The sequence below is a fragment of the Parasteatoda tepidariorum genome, chromosome 5, assembly GCF_043381705.1.
Source record: "Parasteatoda tepidariorum isolate YZ-2023 chromosome 5, CAS_Ptep_4.0, whole genome shotgun sequence".
Lineage (NCBI taxonomy): Eukaryota > Metazoa > Arthropoda > Arachnida > Araneae > Theridiidae > Parasteatoda > Parasteatoda tepidariorum.
The window spans coordinates 47,295,234-47,308,131 of record NC_092208.1 but is presented as its reverse complement, the minus strand read 5'-3'; the positions used below and the strand labels follow the sequence as shown (position 1 = coordinate 47,308,131).

Here is a 12,898-nt window from a genome sequence, read left to right as displayed (position 1 = left end):
AGAAATCGAAAGCCATAAAAAAAGTATGTTTATTCACAGTAAATACGTTTTGGCGTCTGATTTCGCAACTTAAAATATCGTTTGCTCTAATTAATTAGCATATTTGTGGTTACCTTTCCAACCCATACGATTTCGTTCCAGTATGGAAAAATCCGACGATTAGATTAAAGGTTATTCAAGGAGGTTCGGGAGGGATTCCACTTTTTACTGTACAAAAAAATGCTTTCGTATCTGTCTTTTTTGAAATATGTCAGGTGCAACTGAGAAATTAAATGTATAATTAGATAATTATCTAATCTCTTCTTTCGAGATAAGCACCATGGCAGCATGATTAGTTTTTAAAATATTTTCTAGTGTATGATGCATGTATGTTTTAATCAGCATTTTAAACTTAATATTCATGCTTATATAAGTTTAAATATTCTCTTGACTTGCATTAAGGTGATATTGTATTAAAAACTAAAATAGCTACCAGTTCATTCACAGAAACACTCTGGCTCAATGTCGGAGATCTTTACTTTTCATTGGGCCAATTTCACATACATTTTTATTTCCCCAACTTTTAACATTTTATGTTATAACGTCCATGACTATGTATCTGTAGTATGAAGAGTAATAATTACATTAGTATGAACAAGATTCTAAAATTTATTAAGTTTAAATTTATCGACAAAATTAAGCAGCGTGACAAATTTCCTTGAAATTAAAAGTATCAAGTGATATTAATAACAAGTTGATTAATATTGAGTTCACAAGAGAGGAATAGGGAAAGATAGATATCTTATTGATACATATTTAAGATAAACATAAATGATAGTTTGTCACGCATAATAAAGAATATCAACTTTGAATCATTATCAGTAGAGGAATTTTGACGAGAATCAGTTACCATGAATATATAGTTTTTTTTCTTCCTAAAAACATTAGTATATAATTACAATTTGTTTTTAACAACGCTTAAATCATGAATGCGTTCTATCTTCACACGGAGAAAAAAATTCTGGTAAAATTACCATACTGTAATGACATTTCTGGTACAAAAATCCAGGTAAATAAAACCAGCCTGGTAAATAAAACCGAAACATATGGTATTTAAAACAAGCATTTGATAATTTTTCCGTTCATATGGTATTGGTTTATCCAGGGGTCTGTTTAGAAGAAATTTGGGTCCGTTAACGGACTCTTCACAAAATATCTTTTCATAAAAACGGACCCTTCACAAAATATTTTAACTTTAAATAGGACCCTTCACAAAATAATTTATCTTTCAATCGGACCCTTTACAAATTTGTTTATCTTCATTATTGTTTTGTTAATCGAATAAACCCTTCCCGGGAAGGGGAGGGGGGAGAAAAACAAATGTAAACGAACTAAATTTTGTCTTCAGCAGACGCTTCTTCCTTTATTCGTCCGAAATGAATATTCTGCTTTCAGAGCAGTATAGGCTAAATACCAAATATTTGTATGTTGCATCGCTAATTTAGTAGTTGCAATTGCTGTTTATTTTTTCAAAATTTAATTTTCTCAATTATAATTTTTCAGTGCTGAGCATAATCTTGTGCGTCTTTACAATTTAAAAACTCCTTGAAAAAGTTTTTTTGCAATAACGGACTCTATTTGCACAAATTCACAAAAGCAGACCCTGGTTGAAAGAATGTGACTTAACTTTTATTTAATATTCACAAATTACGAGTAATTTTTTCACAATTTTACAAAAACGGATCTTTCACGAAATGTCTGGACAGACCCCTGTTATCACAAATACAGGTTGTCAAAAATACAGTTCTTATTACCACACATTTTTTTATAAAATACAAATAACCGAATAAGTAGTTTTTATGCCATAAATAGTTTTTAAGTTTCATGATAAAATTACGAAATTTTATCACACATTATAAAACCATATTTTAATGTTATTTTTACTAAAATCACTTCTTAAGCTGTTCGGAAAATTTTTACCAAGCTTTTGGTCTTCCAATGGAGCTAAAAACGCAGTTAATTTTACTATATTTCGGTAGTTTTGATCATACTTTTTTTTTTCTCAATGCATGATTTGAAAACTATGAATAGGAATTATTTTAAAATACTTACGCGTTCAACGCTTTCACATAAGGAGTATCTTTCTCTTGTGCTCCAACATATTTCCCCATAGCCGTCTCTGAAAAAGATTGGATCAAACAAAAATGAAAACATTGGGTTAAATTTATCTACATTTAGAAAATAAATATCTATATTTTCAGAGATTTTTGATTTTAAAAAACGCTGAAAACAAACTCTATACTGAGTAAATATTGGAAAAAACTGAGAAAATATTAGAAGAGAATGAATTTAGAACAGAAAACTATTGAAAGATCAGTTTGCTCATTCTGTTCATTTTTTGAGATTATTTTTTTTTAAAGTTAAAAAAGTTTTTTTTCGTCATTTGAAAAACTATTATGTTTGAAAATTCGGTCATTTTAAGGACAATCCATCTATGTCTTACTAGTCATTTTTATGAAAATGTGCGAAAAAAGATACGTATATCAGAAGATAGTATATAGAAGAAGAAATATACCGGAAGAAAGTGAATTTAGAACAGAAAAATAATGTAAGATCAGTTTGCCCATTAAGTTCGTATTTTGAGAATATTTTTTTTAAAGTTTAAAAGTTTTTTTTGGCATTTTAAAAACTATTATGTTTGAAAATTCGGTCATTTTAAGGACAATCCATCTATGTCTTACTAGTCATTTTTATGAAAATGTGCGAAAAAAGATACGTATATCAGAAGATAGTATATAGAAGAAGAAATATACCGGAAGAAAGTGAATTTAGAACCGAAAAATAATGTAAGATCAGTTTGCCCATTAAGTTCGTATTTTGAGAATATTTTTTTTAAAGTTTAAAAGTTTTTTTTGTCATTTTAAAAACTATTATGTTTGAAAATTCGGTCATTTTAAGGACATAAGGACAGTCCATGTAAATCTTATTAGTTATTTGTATGAAAATGTATTAAAAAAGATACGTACATTAGAAGATAGTATATAGAAGAAGAAATATACCGGAAGAAAGCGAATTTAGAACAGAAAATTAATGTAAGATCAGTTTGCCCATTAAGTTCGTATTTTGCGAATATTTTTTTTTAAAGTTTAAAAGTTTTTTTGTCATTTTAAAAGCTATTATGTTTGAAAATTCGGTCATTTTAAGGACATAAGGACAGTCCATGTAAATCTTAGTATATAGAAGAAGAAATATACCGGAAGAAAGCGAATTTAGAACAGAAAACTAATGTAAGATCAGTTTACCCATTAAGTTCGTATTTTGAGAAATAAGTATTTCTCCTTTAATTTTATGAATTCGTGTTTTGTCCTTTTAAGAACTAATATGTTTGAAAAATGTCCAAACATTCTAAAAATGTCCAAACGCCTAGAATGAAAAGATTTCCAATAACCATTGATGTGATTTGTATAAAAATTTCTGAAACGTTGTTTTCATAATCTGGAGCTGTATTTTGCTTGAGATTTAAATTCTTTTAAACTGGACACAGCATACATATGCGTAGGAGCTAAATTACAAACAAACCTATAATTATGAAGCTGATGTAGAAACAAAGTAACTAAATTTCCTGTAAAAGGAGACTTCCTTTACTTTCTAATGATTGAATGTGAGATTACATAGTGAGAAATTTCATAATGTTTGTATTTTCTTAATGTTATCACTTCCATAATTAATTAATAATATTCCATAATATTTAAATCGCGAAATAAACAAAAACGTCGTCAATGATTCGAAGCCTACTTCCAATAAACGATTCCGTTTACCTTGGAGAAAAATTTCTCATTCATAAGAACTATTCATGGAAACCTGACTTGCAACAGCAATTAAATAGATGAATGATAATAGATTCGCAAATGGCTATGGCTGTTAGCAAAATTTTATCTGATCTTTTTCTACCTTATTTGTTGTCACGAAGAAGAATATAGCAGCATTTAACACTTAAGTGGAATAATCACAAAAAAAAAAGTTCGCTTCCATTTCTTTTCATTAGATAATCGTGGTTTTATTCTTTTGTCGCCCTATATATTGAGAAAATTAATAAATTTGAAATCGGACCCAGTTATGCTACTTTGGCTCATGCAATTGGAATCATTTCACGATATCTGCACTGGGAAAAATAAATACTCAAAATTCACGGAATTTCTTTCGTTTTTGAAAAAACTTTTTTCTGGGAATGGCTACGAGCAAGCATTTTGAAAAATGGAAAGACAATTTTCTTCCCTTGCATGTTGAGGTGTGTACTTTCTTGCTCTTTTTTCTTCCTTTTGCGCATCAAATAGGGAGGCGGTGGTTTTTTCGTTTATTTCAATTTAGTTCTTGCTTGGTAGTCAGTAGTGTAATTTGGTTATAGGATTTGTTTTCAAATAAGTTTTTCAGCGTTTTATTCTTATGTATTAGTCTTGATTTTATACTTTGGTATTTGCTTAATGTATTTTATATTTTGTATTGTATTTTCTCTTCCTAGACTTAGGCAAAACTTCCGGGGTACAGAAAGAGCAATTTAGACATTTGTCGTGCTCTCAGGGTAGAAAAGGTTTTGAATTTATGGCTTCTGGAGCTGGTACCCCCTGAAGATATCAGCTTAGGTTGTCGTATTTTCTCATAATTTTCCTTTTTCATGCTTTTTAACGAAAATACAGTCCAGCTATTTTATTTTATAACCGTCGTTGAACAGCCGATCCAAGTTCATGGGTTTACAACTACTAACGTTCAACTCCGTAGCCTTGTAATTTTGAACCAATCCAGAAGACAAGGAAACTCCTGGATCAGTACCCCCAGAGGTATTGATTTGTTGTGGGAACATGGAGGACTTTGAGACTCGACAGATTTAACGTGCATCAGTCACCATTTACTACACGGGGAGTCTTCGGCCGGCGAGGATCGAACCCACGACCTCTTGGATATGGGCCCAGCACCCTACCGACCAGGCTATCCCGGCCCTTGAAAGTAAATGTCCAGCTATTTCGAGAACTCCAGCCAATTGAAAGAATGAGGTTGCCCGCTGCTGCAGAAACAGAAGTTAAACTTTATCTATGGAAAGACATACCAAGCTAAACCCAAACAAAACGATGAACACCACATCCTTATTTTAAGTGTGACATATCTTCATAAGCAGTGACTGCGGACCACGAGTCTAGAGTCCAGAGAACTTATCGGTGTTGTTAGACAAAACTTGGTTCGCAAAAATAGGTGCTTTAAAATGCATGCGATTTTATATCGACATAAAAAGGGAAGAAAAAAAAACATTGAGATAACGATATCATTTTGGCAGCAAATTACAGAGGGGTTCTATATGACTAAAAAATTTTATTTCTCAAAATTGAATACTCAATCTTTAATAAACACCTATAGGTACCACCAAATTTGCATTCCTCAACGATAAAGCACAATTTTTTTTTTATGAACATTTAATTTTTTGCCATTTTAATTCATTCGTATTCTAAATTACGTTAAATCGAGTAGACTTCGAAAAAAAATATTTTCAATAGCTCATACTAAATTACTCTCAACATCATGTTTCTTCGAAAACCTGAAGCGTTTAATCCCATATTACTTGCTGTGAGAACCGTAGTGAAAAAAAAGAAGATATAAACTGCAAAATGGTCCCGAATTTTGTAAAATGTTTCAAGCATTTTATTAATATAAACAAGGCAATTGTAAATACTATCTGTTATTATGGCTTTTCAGTTTTCAAATAAATAAATAGAATAAAATAATAATAATAAGGAAAAAAAAGAACTCAATAGAGCATTTTACAATTGAAAATTTGATCTCCCGCAGTCATAACTTTGTTAAAATATATCATTTACAATTTGACTTTTTTAAAAAGTATTGAACAAACTGACACCCATACACATTACTGATGCGTTAAAATGTAATAAAATAAAACATTACAAATCAACTATTCAAAAACACAAAGAATGTTTTCCAATTGTTCAAAAATATCTTTAACTAAAATGTGTTCTTACAGAGTGAAAAAAAATATTTTTAAATATGTACTTAAAAAAAAAAAAAATCTGAATTTGATAATTTGTCTATGCTTTTTACCAAATTTCTACTCTAATGTGCAATTGCTTGTGTAATTAACAAAACTACATTTTTTCTATCATAAGCAAATTTGTAAATACACTAAAAAAAAGTAGTTATGTGCATTACCGCACAGAATGTCGAGCGAGCAGAGCGTGACGTAGGGCACAAGGTCGAAAGATTTGCTGCCCACTTCATCCTTCAGTTTCTCGGCAAGGTAGCGAGCGTGGCTGTCGATGACAGGTAAGAAATCATCTAGTATGCGGAAGTGGAATGCCGGCGTCAGGAGCCTCCTCCGCTTCTTCCACTTCATTCCGGAACTGGAATGAAAAATTATCTTGTTTATCATTACTTCTCTTTGAAGATGCATACTTACAGAATTGCTTTTTGGAACTTACAAACAATTACGAGCATAATTGCTTTTAACGACTTAATAACGTAATATTTAATGTAGCTTACTAACATCGATCCATATAATGTTGAAAAGTCTAAATAAATATTAGAAACATAGTCTTTGAATATGGAGACTGGTTCTAAAGAGAAAATATTAATATGAAAAATTAACCAATTCCAGCATTTTGTTTTTCGTTTTTTTCAAGATATTGCATTTACTTAAGGCTGGTCAGCACAAATCTTCGGTTTACGAAAGATCTGTAAAAATTACACAGGTTAATTTTTTTCTGCTGCGTGATTTTTTAAAAACAGTTTTAGGTAATTTCGTATCGCTGATTTCAAATCTGCAATAAGTTTTTCTCTCCAAGCACCATAATTTTTAATCGATATTTTAGAGAACTGTTTAAGTTTGTAAACGTTATACAAAAAAAGAGGGTCGCATAAATGTTGCGACAATCTTCTAAGAGCGTTAGAGCACAACATAGAGAATAAAATTGCATTGAAACCCATGTCAAGAAGTGTCCTTATACGCCAAACAATAAAAGCGCTTGCCTATTATAACCTGCTTCTTCGTATGGTTCTGAACAATATAATAGGAAAGCGTTCCCAGCCGTGTACGACGAAATTTACTGACGTGGGTTCCTAAGCCATTTTTATAATCATGATGTGTCCTATCTCCCCTAAAAGTTGGACAAAACATTTATGTGATCCCCTTTTATATATAGCGTTTTTAAACCTAAACATTTCGACGAAAAATAGATTAAGACTGTCATTCTTAAAAAAACATCTGAAGATTTAGGATCAAAGCCAAATTTAGATTTGAAATCTCCACACTTGAATTATGCAAGTGCAAGTATTTGTATAAATGTAACACAACATTTGTTCCCCTTTGTTTTCAACATTCACAGAGGAAAAAAATTTGGTAATGGCATTTCAGACAACAACAAAAAAATTAAATAAATAAAAATCATGATTTTTATACTAAAACCAAAATATCGTATTTAAATGCAGTAATTAACAATAAAATCATATTTTATTGTTAATTTTACCAGAATGATTGCCAACGTGATTCCCTAAAAAATACTAAGCTTTGCACTTTCTCATAGAACCAGAAAACGGTAAATTTTAGCATATTCTGGTAGATTTGGCCATACTTTTTTTACTCAGAGTTAGATATTGAAAAAAAAACAATATTATATTTTGTCATACACTCCATCTTGTAAGCGTTCATTATACTCTAATTTGTAATAATATTTGTGATACATTTTAGTATTCCAACTAGTTATAATTTTTTTGATTTTCTAAGATAAGCCCCATTATGAAAAATGTCTTATATCGTAGTTTTGGTATTGAATAATGTAGTTCACTGCATTTCATAACTTACTTTCAAAAGTTTTTTCTTTTCTTTTCTGATCACTCGCGAGACCAGGCCCTTCTCAGAATTTAATGTATATACCGCCCTGTTCTTGTTCAAGGATTTTTAATTTGTAATGTGACTTTGTAATTTGAGAATCATTGTCTAAACAATCGGACAACCTAAGTCTTGGTCTTACTCAGATTTTTGATCATTTTAATATTTTATGCTTAGATTTTATTTTAATTTTATGTGTACATATTATACAATATTTTTCAATGTAAAATTTTTCAACGATTATTAAAGTATGCTATTTAAAAAAAAACACGAATAAAAAAATAAAAAACCCAACGAGGAAAAACTATTGAATGTTAAAAACTTAAAAACAACAATTAAAACAATTTTAGAAATTAGAGCTTAATACTTGCACTTAATGGTTCATAATTATACTAATCCATTAAATTTATTCTCCATTACATTTATTGAGAAGAAAGAAATATTTGCTTTCGCTATTACTAAAATTGAATTGAAATTAACTAGCTGTTTGATTTATTTAAAAAGATATTAGTAATGATTAAAGTTATGAAATAAAGGAAACTTGAAAGCTACGTATTGGCATCACAAGGTGATTTCAACATAATTATATTTAAGATGAAAATTTTTCTCAGTTACATTTCAAACCATTACCTTGTTATTAAGCCTTGTTTGAACCATGGCGCCAAAAAATCATATGCAAATGTCTTCTCAATTAATGCATTGCTACTGAGAATAACCTAAAAAGAAATAATTTGCAATAATAAATAAATAAATTAATTAAAATAAAAAATAAATAAACTAAAATAACGCAAAAATATCATTATTTACGTTATTTTAATTAATTTTTATCTTGATTTTTAATCTAGTAATGAAAAACATTAAGGATAAAATAAAAGATTCTTTATTGTATTTTTAAAATACTTTTTTCCCGTTACAAGCGATACAACTTAATAGCGGTATTTTGTATTTAAGTAATTAATACTACGCAATAGAAAGTTAACTTTTCTAATTTATCTAACGCAAGTAAGTATAATAATTTGATAGAATTTGATTATTTTTAAACCAATAAATCTTCAATCGTTTTTAATTATAAACAATTAAAACAAAGTTTGCAAATATTTTGAATTTTTTTATTTTTATCTTAATTTTTTAAAAGCAAAAATTTTTTTTATGGAAAAAAAGAAAAAAAAAACACTTGGTGCTTAAGTGTATTTTGAAAGTTTTTCCAGCCTTTTTCTTTTTAAGAATTTCGCAATCTATGTAAGTTATTTGTCCTTTTAAATATTATGTAATTTGTTATATCAAATTTGGATTATATCAAAATTAAGCAATGCTATTGATGTTATAGAAGCATTTTTTTAATTAACATTTTCCTTTGTTACAGAATTTTTTTATTGGTTTAAGATTTCTGATTGTGTAGTTTTGATTTCAAAGAAACAATTTTCGAACTTACGTTATATCAAGATGTATTGCCATATCGCAATGTTTAACAGAAGATGCATCATGATATAAGATTTCCTACATCTCTCAGTCCTAGTACTGACTATAATGAGTTTTTAACTATTCAGTTAGTTATAATTTATGCTTATTGTTTTACTTAAATTTAAGTCACTCAAATGTGCTAAAATATTGAAAGTACATAGTACAAGTCCACCTATTTAAGATTTCAACTGAAAAAAGATACGAATAATTATAAATGAAGGTAAACAGTGATTACAGAGAACGGTAAAAATACCAACTGAATGATTTAAATATCGTATATATTGGTTTAATTACCACAATTATGTTTTCTTTTACCAGAAATGTCTTTTCCAAACAAGTATGGTAATTTTGCCAGAATTTTTTCTCCGTGTAAAATTAAAGTAATTTCTATTTCATTATTAACTGGTAACAGTACATTTACGTTAACTATAAAATATAGACGTTTGCGTTAAATTTAATATTTTTCCCGAATTTTTTCATTTAACATATGCAATAGACGGACAACAATATATATATACTAGTGGGCTGCGCCGCCTGCTCGCTGACGCTCGCCAACCCCCGAAAATTGCTACGCAATCTTACATGGTTCATACTCGCTTCACTTGCTACTAACTTAGGTACATTGCAAATGCACAAAATTCTAAGAATTCAAAACAATCATTCAAATCCATATAAAAACTTTTTTTTAAAAAAAAATACATCTTTTTAGTAAATACTAAGTCATTAAAATAAATTTGAATTCAAATAAATGACATGTAATTCGTTAAACCTATTAGAAATGTGCTATAGTATAATTCGTGATATAAATCAAAAATCGTCAAATAAATTCGTAATATATAAATTCGTGAAAAAAAGCGCTTTCGACAAAATACTAAAATAGAGATCTATCGACAAAGACTACTCACTTCTGCCTAGCTTAATAATATGAGATTGCCGCAGCTGATGCTCTCTGGTTATTTCAGTTTCCGTTTTTAAAAGCGCTATATGTTGAGCCACCTCAGCTAGATTTGGCATGTGACATTTTTAGTGGCAATCATTGGTCGATTCGCCGTGTAAGAGAAATAGTAACGTAAACAAAACAAATCAAACGTTGCCACCGGCGGATAAGAAATACAGCCAAAATTTGGGAGCCACGTAAGAGAATTATATATATTAGATTTTTTCATTTTACACTAATTTGTTTTTAAAGTTCAGTTAGTTACACTATTTTGTATGAGATTTGAGTACATTTTGTACAAACACAAATTCTTGGTATATTGGATTCTTTTTTTTTACTTTTAAAAGTTCTCAAAAATTTCAATCGTGAGAAAAACTTCACTTACAACTTAAAATTTGAATCACGCATGCGGTTACATTCCTTGTTAAGATAAGGCACCTTTAGCGATATCGGAAAAGTTTTATTGCCCGCGAAGCATAATTTAATACTGATCTTTGAGAAGTTAAGAAGTTGTTGAAATGAAATTATTTATTACCATGGCACAGAAATCCAATTCGCAGTCACGGAACGCGAGAAGCTTCAAACAACCCTTCTATTGTTTCGATATATAGCATCTGATACTATCATTATTTTCTCGTTTTCACCTCCGAACGCATATTTTCAGGCTATTTGCGATTTCCCTAGTTTAGTCCTACTTTGTGGTTAAATTTACTCGATCACTAACTATGGGCAAGATAAAAATACGAAATTTAAACTTTATTCCCATTGTTTTAAAACCAAACAAGCGGAAGGAAGTAAAATAATCTGTTTTTTAATTATCTTTAGTAGTTCTTCGCACATTGAGAAAGAAAGTATGGTCAAAACTACCAGAATATGGTAAAATTTACCGTTTTTCTAGCTCTATGGGAACAGCAAAAAGCTTGGTATTTTTTACCGAAACGCATTGATAATGATTTTGGTAAAATTAGCATTGAAATATGGTTTTATAGTGTGTGATAAAACAAGGTAAATGTAGTACTTTTGTCATGATATTTCAGGCTATGGCATACAAATTAATATTCGGTAAAGTTTATTTTTCAGTTTTATATTTTTTACTAAATGTGTGTTACTAAGATTATAATTGTGAAAACCAGAATTTTCAATTAATCATTACCATATGAAAGGAAAAATTATGAAACGAATGGTTTAAATACCGTATAAATTTGCTTTTATCGCTAGAATTTTTAATTTTCTTTTCTAAATGAGAAATGCAATTATCATACAGTACGGTAATTTTATCAGAATTGTTTTCTCAGAGCATAAAAATTATGTTTTAAAACTGTCTTACTCAATGTTAACTAACACACTTATTACCAATAAACCTTTTGTAAAATAGTATAACAATAATGAGTGTCTGAGGTAAGAATAAAATAATTCATAAAACTAGATTTAGATTGTTTTTAAATGATTTATGATACTTAATTAATTTCAAATGATTTTTCTCCTTGTATTGAAATTATATTTGAAAATTCTTTCTTAATGTTAACTAATACACTAATTACTAAAAAACTTATACTTTTTTGTAAAATTCGTAGCAGTATTCACCGGTAGCAATGAAATAATTCATAGAACTAGATTTATATTATTCTAGATTTATATTAGATTTATATTATTACATAGATTTGGATAAGGATTTATGTACTATAAATAACTTAAACCGACAAACTTTGCTTTTCTTTAGAATAGCTGGCGTATGTTTAAATCAGTGTTCTATCCCTATAAATGTGTCCTCTTTGCCCTTTTCGTTAAAATAAGCCACTATTCCTAAAACAATCACTGCCTCTTAATTCATATTCCATTAAAAAAACTAATTCACTGTTTAAATAATAATTGCTCACTGGTAAAATTATCTGCGTTTATTGGCTTAATCCTGATTATTATTACAAATTATTTACTTTGTTAGAAATACTCTCAATTGGTTATATTTTTATAAGTTTTTCTTCTTTTTGGGGGGATAATTTTATGATAAATTAATAGGTGATTTTAATTTTTTCTTAAATAAATATTTCTTTTTAATAAAAATGCATATTTCAATATTCATTTCATTTTCTCATAATTTTTAGTTTAAATAATACTTGAAAAGCTTTCAAGTTGTTTATCAAATATTTTTTTTTGTTTACTTTCTTTTGAAAAAAAAAAATTATGCACAGAGATCGTCTTTTAGTATGCCTTTATTTTTTTCTGCATAAAATATAATTTCTTATTTTATTTTTATAGTGAGTGAAAATTATTTTTTTAAATATATGCTTAAAATAATGTGAAGGTAATTAAAAAATTTTGAGCATCAAATTCAGTTGTTGCATAACACACATTTTGATAAATTTTTGAGATGTTAAGTGAATGCCCTATCAAAACTCTATAATTACCCTTTTCTGTGGGATAGCACGCTGTACTTTTTTTTATTTCTCGGAAAAATTCTGTTTAAATTTGCATATCAACCTCGATAATTCTTCTCCATTTTTTATAAATTACCCGTTGGAAACATGCTTTAATTTTTAAAATTGTAAACATTATTTTTTCACAGGGGTAATTGTGAACCCAAGTCAAAATTCCGGAAAATTTCTTGAGTTAAAAAAAAAAGTTTAAATTCAAAAATT

At 28.7% G+C, this 12,898-nt stretch overlaps 1 protein-coding gene and 1 long non-coding RNA gene across 2 annotated transcripts in view; one reads left to right on the top strand and one right to left on the bottom strand.

The window, feature by feature from the left end:
* The window catches only part of LOC139425706 (uncharacterized), a 150,275-nt gene that overhangs the window by 61,974 nt on the left and 75,403 nt on the right, over window positions 1-12,898 (top strand). The window lies entirely within an intron of this gene.
* The window catches only part of LOC107441955 (cytochrome P450 4c3), a 95,523-nt gene that overhangs the window by 21,438 nt on the left and 61,187 nt on the right, over window positions 1-12,898 (bottom strand). Inside the window, exons 3-5 of the mRNA XM_071181412.1 lie at window positions 8,495-8,580; window positions 6,190-6,380; window positions 2,092-2,158 (exon numbers count right to left, since the gene is read on the bottom strand). Coding sequence (XP_071037513.1) covers window positions 2,092-2,158; window positions 6,190-6,380; window positions 8,495-8,580 — 344 coding nt within the window. The remainder of the gene's footprint in view (window positions 1-2,091; window positions 2,159-6,189; window positions 6,381-8,494; window positions 8,581-12,898) is intronic.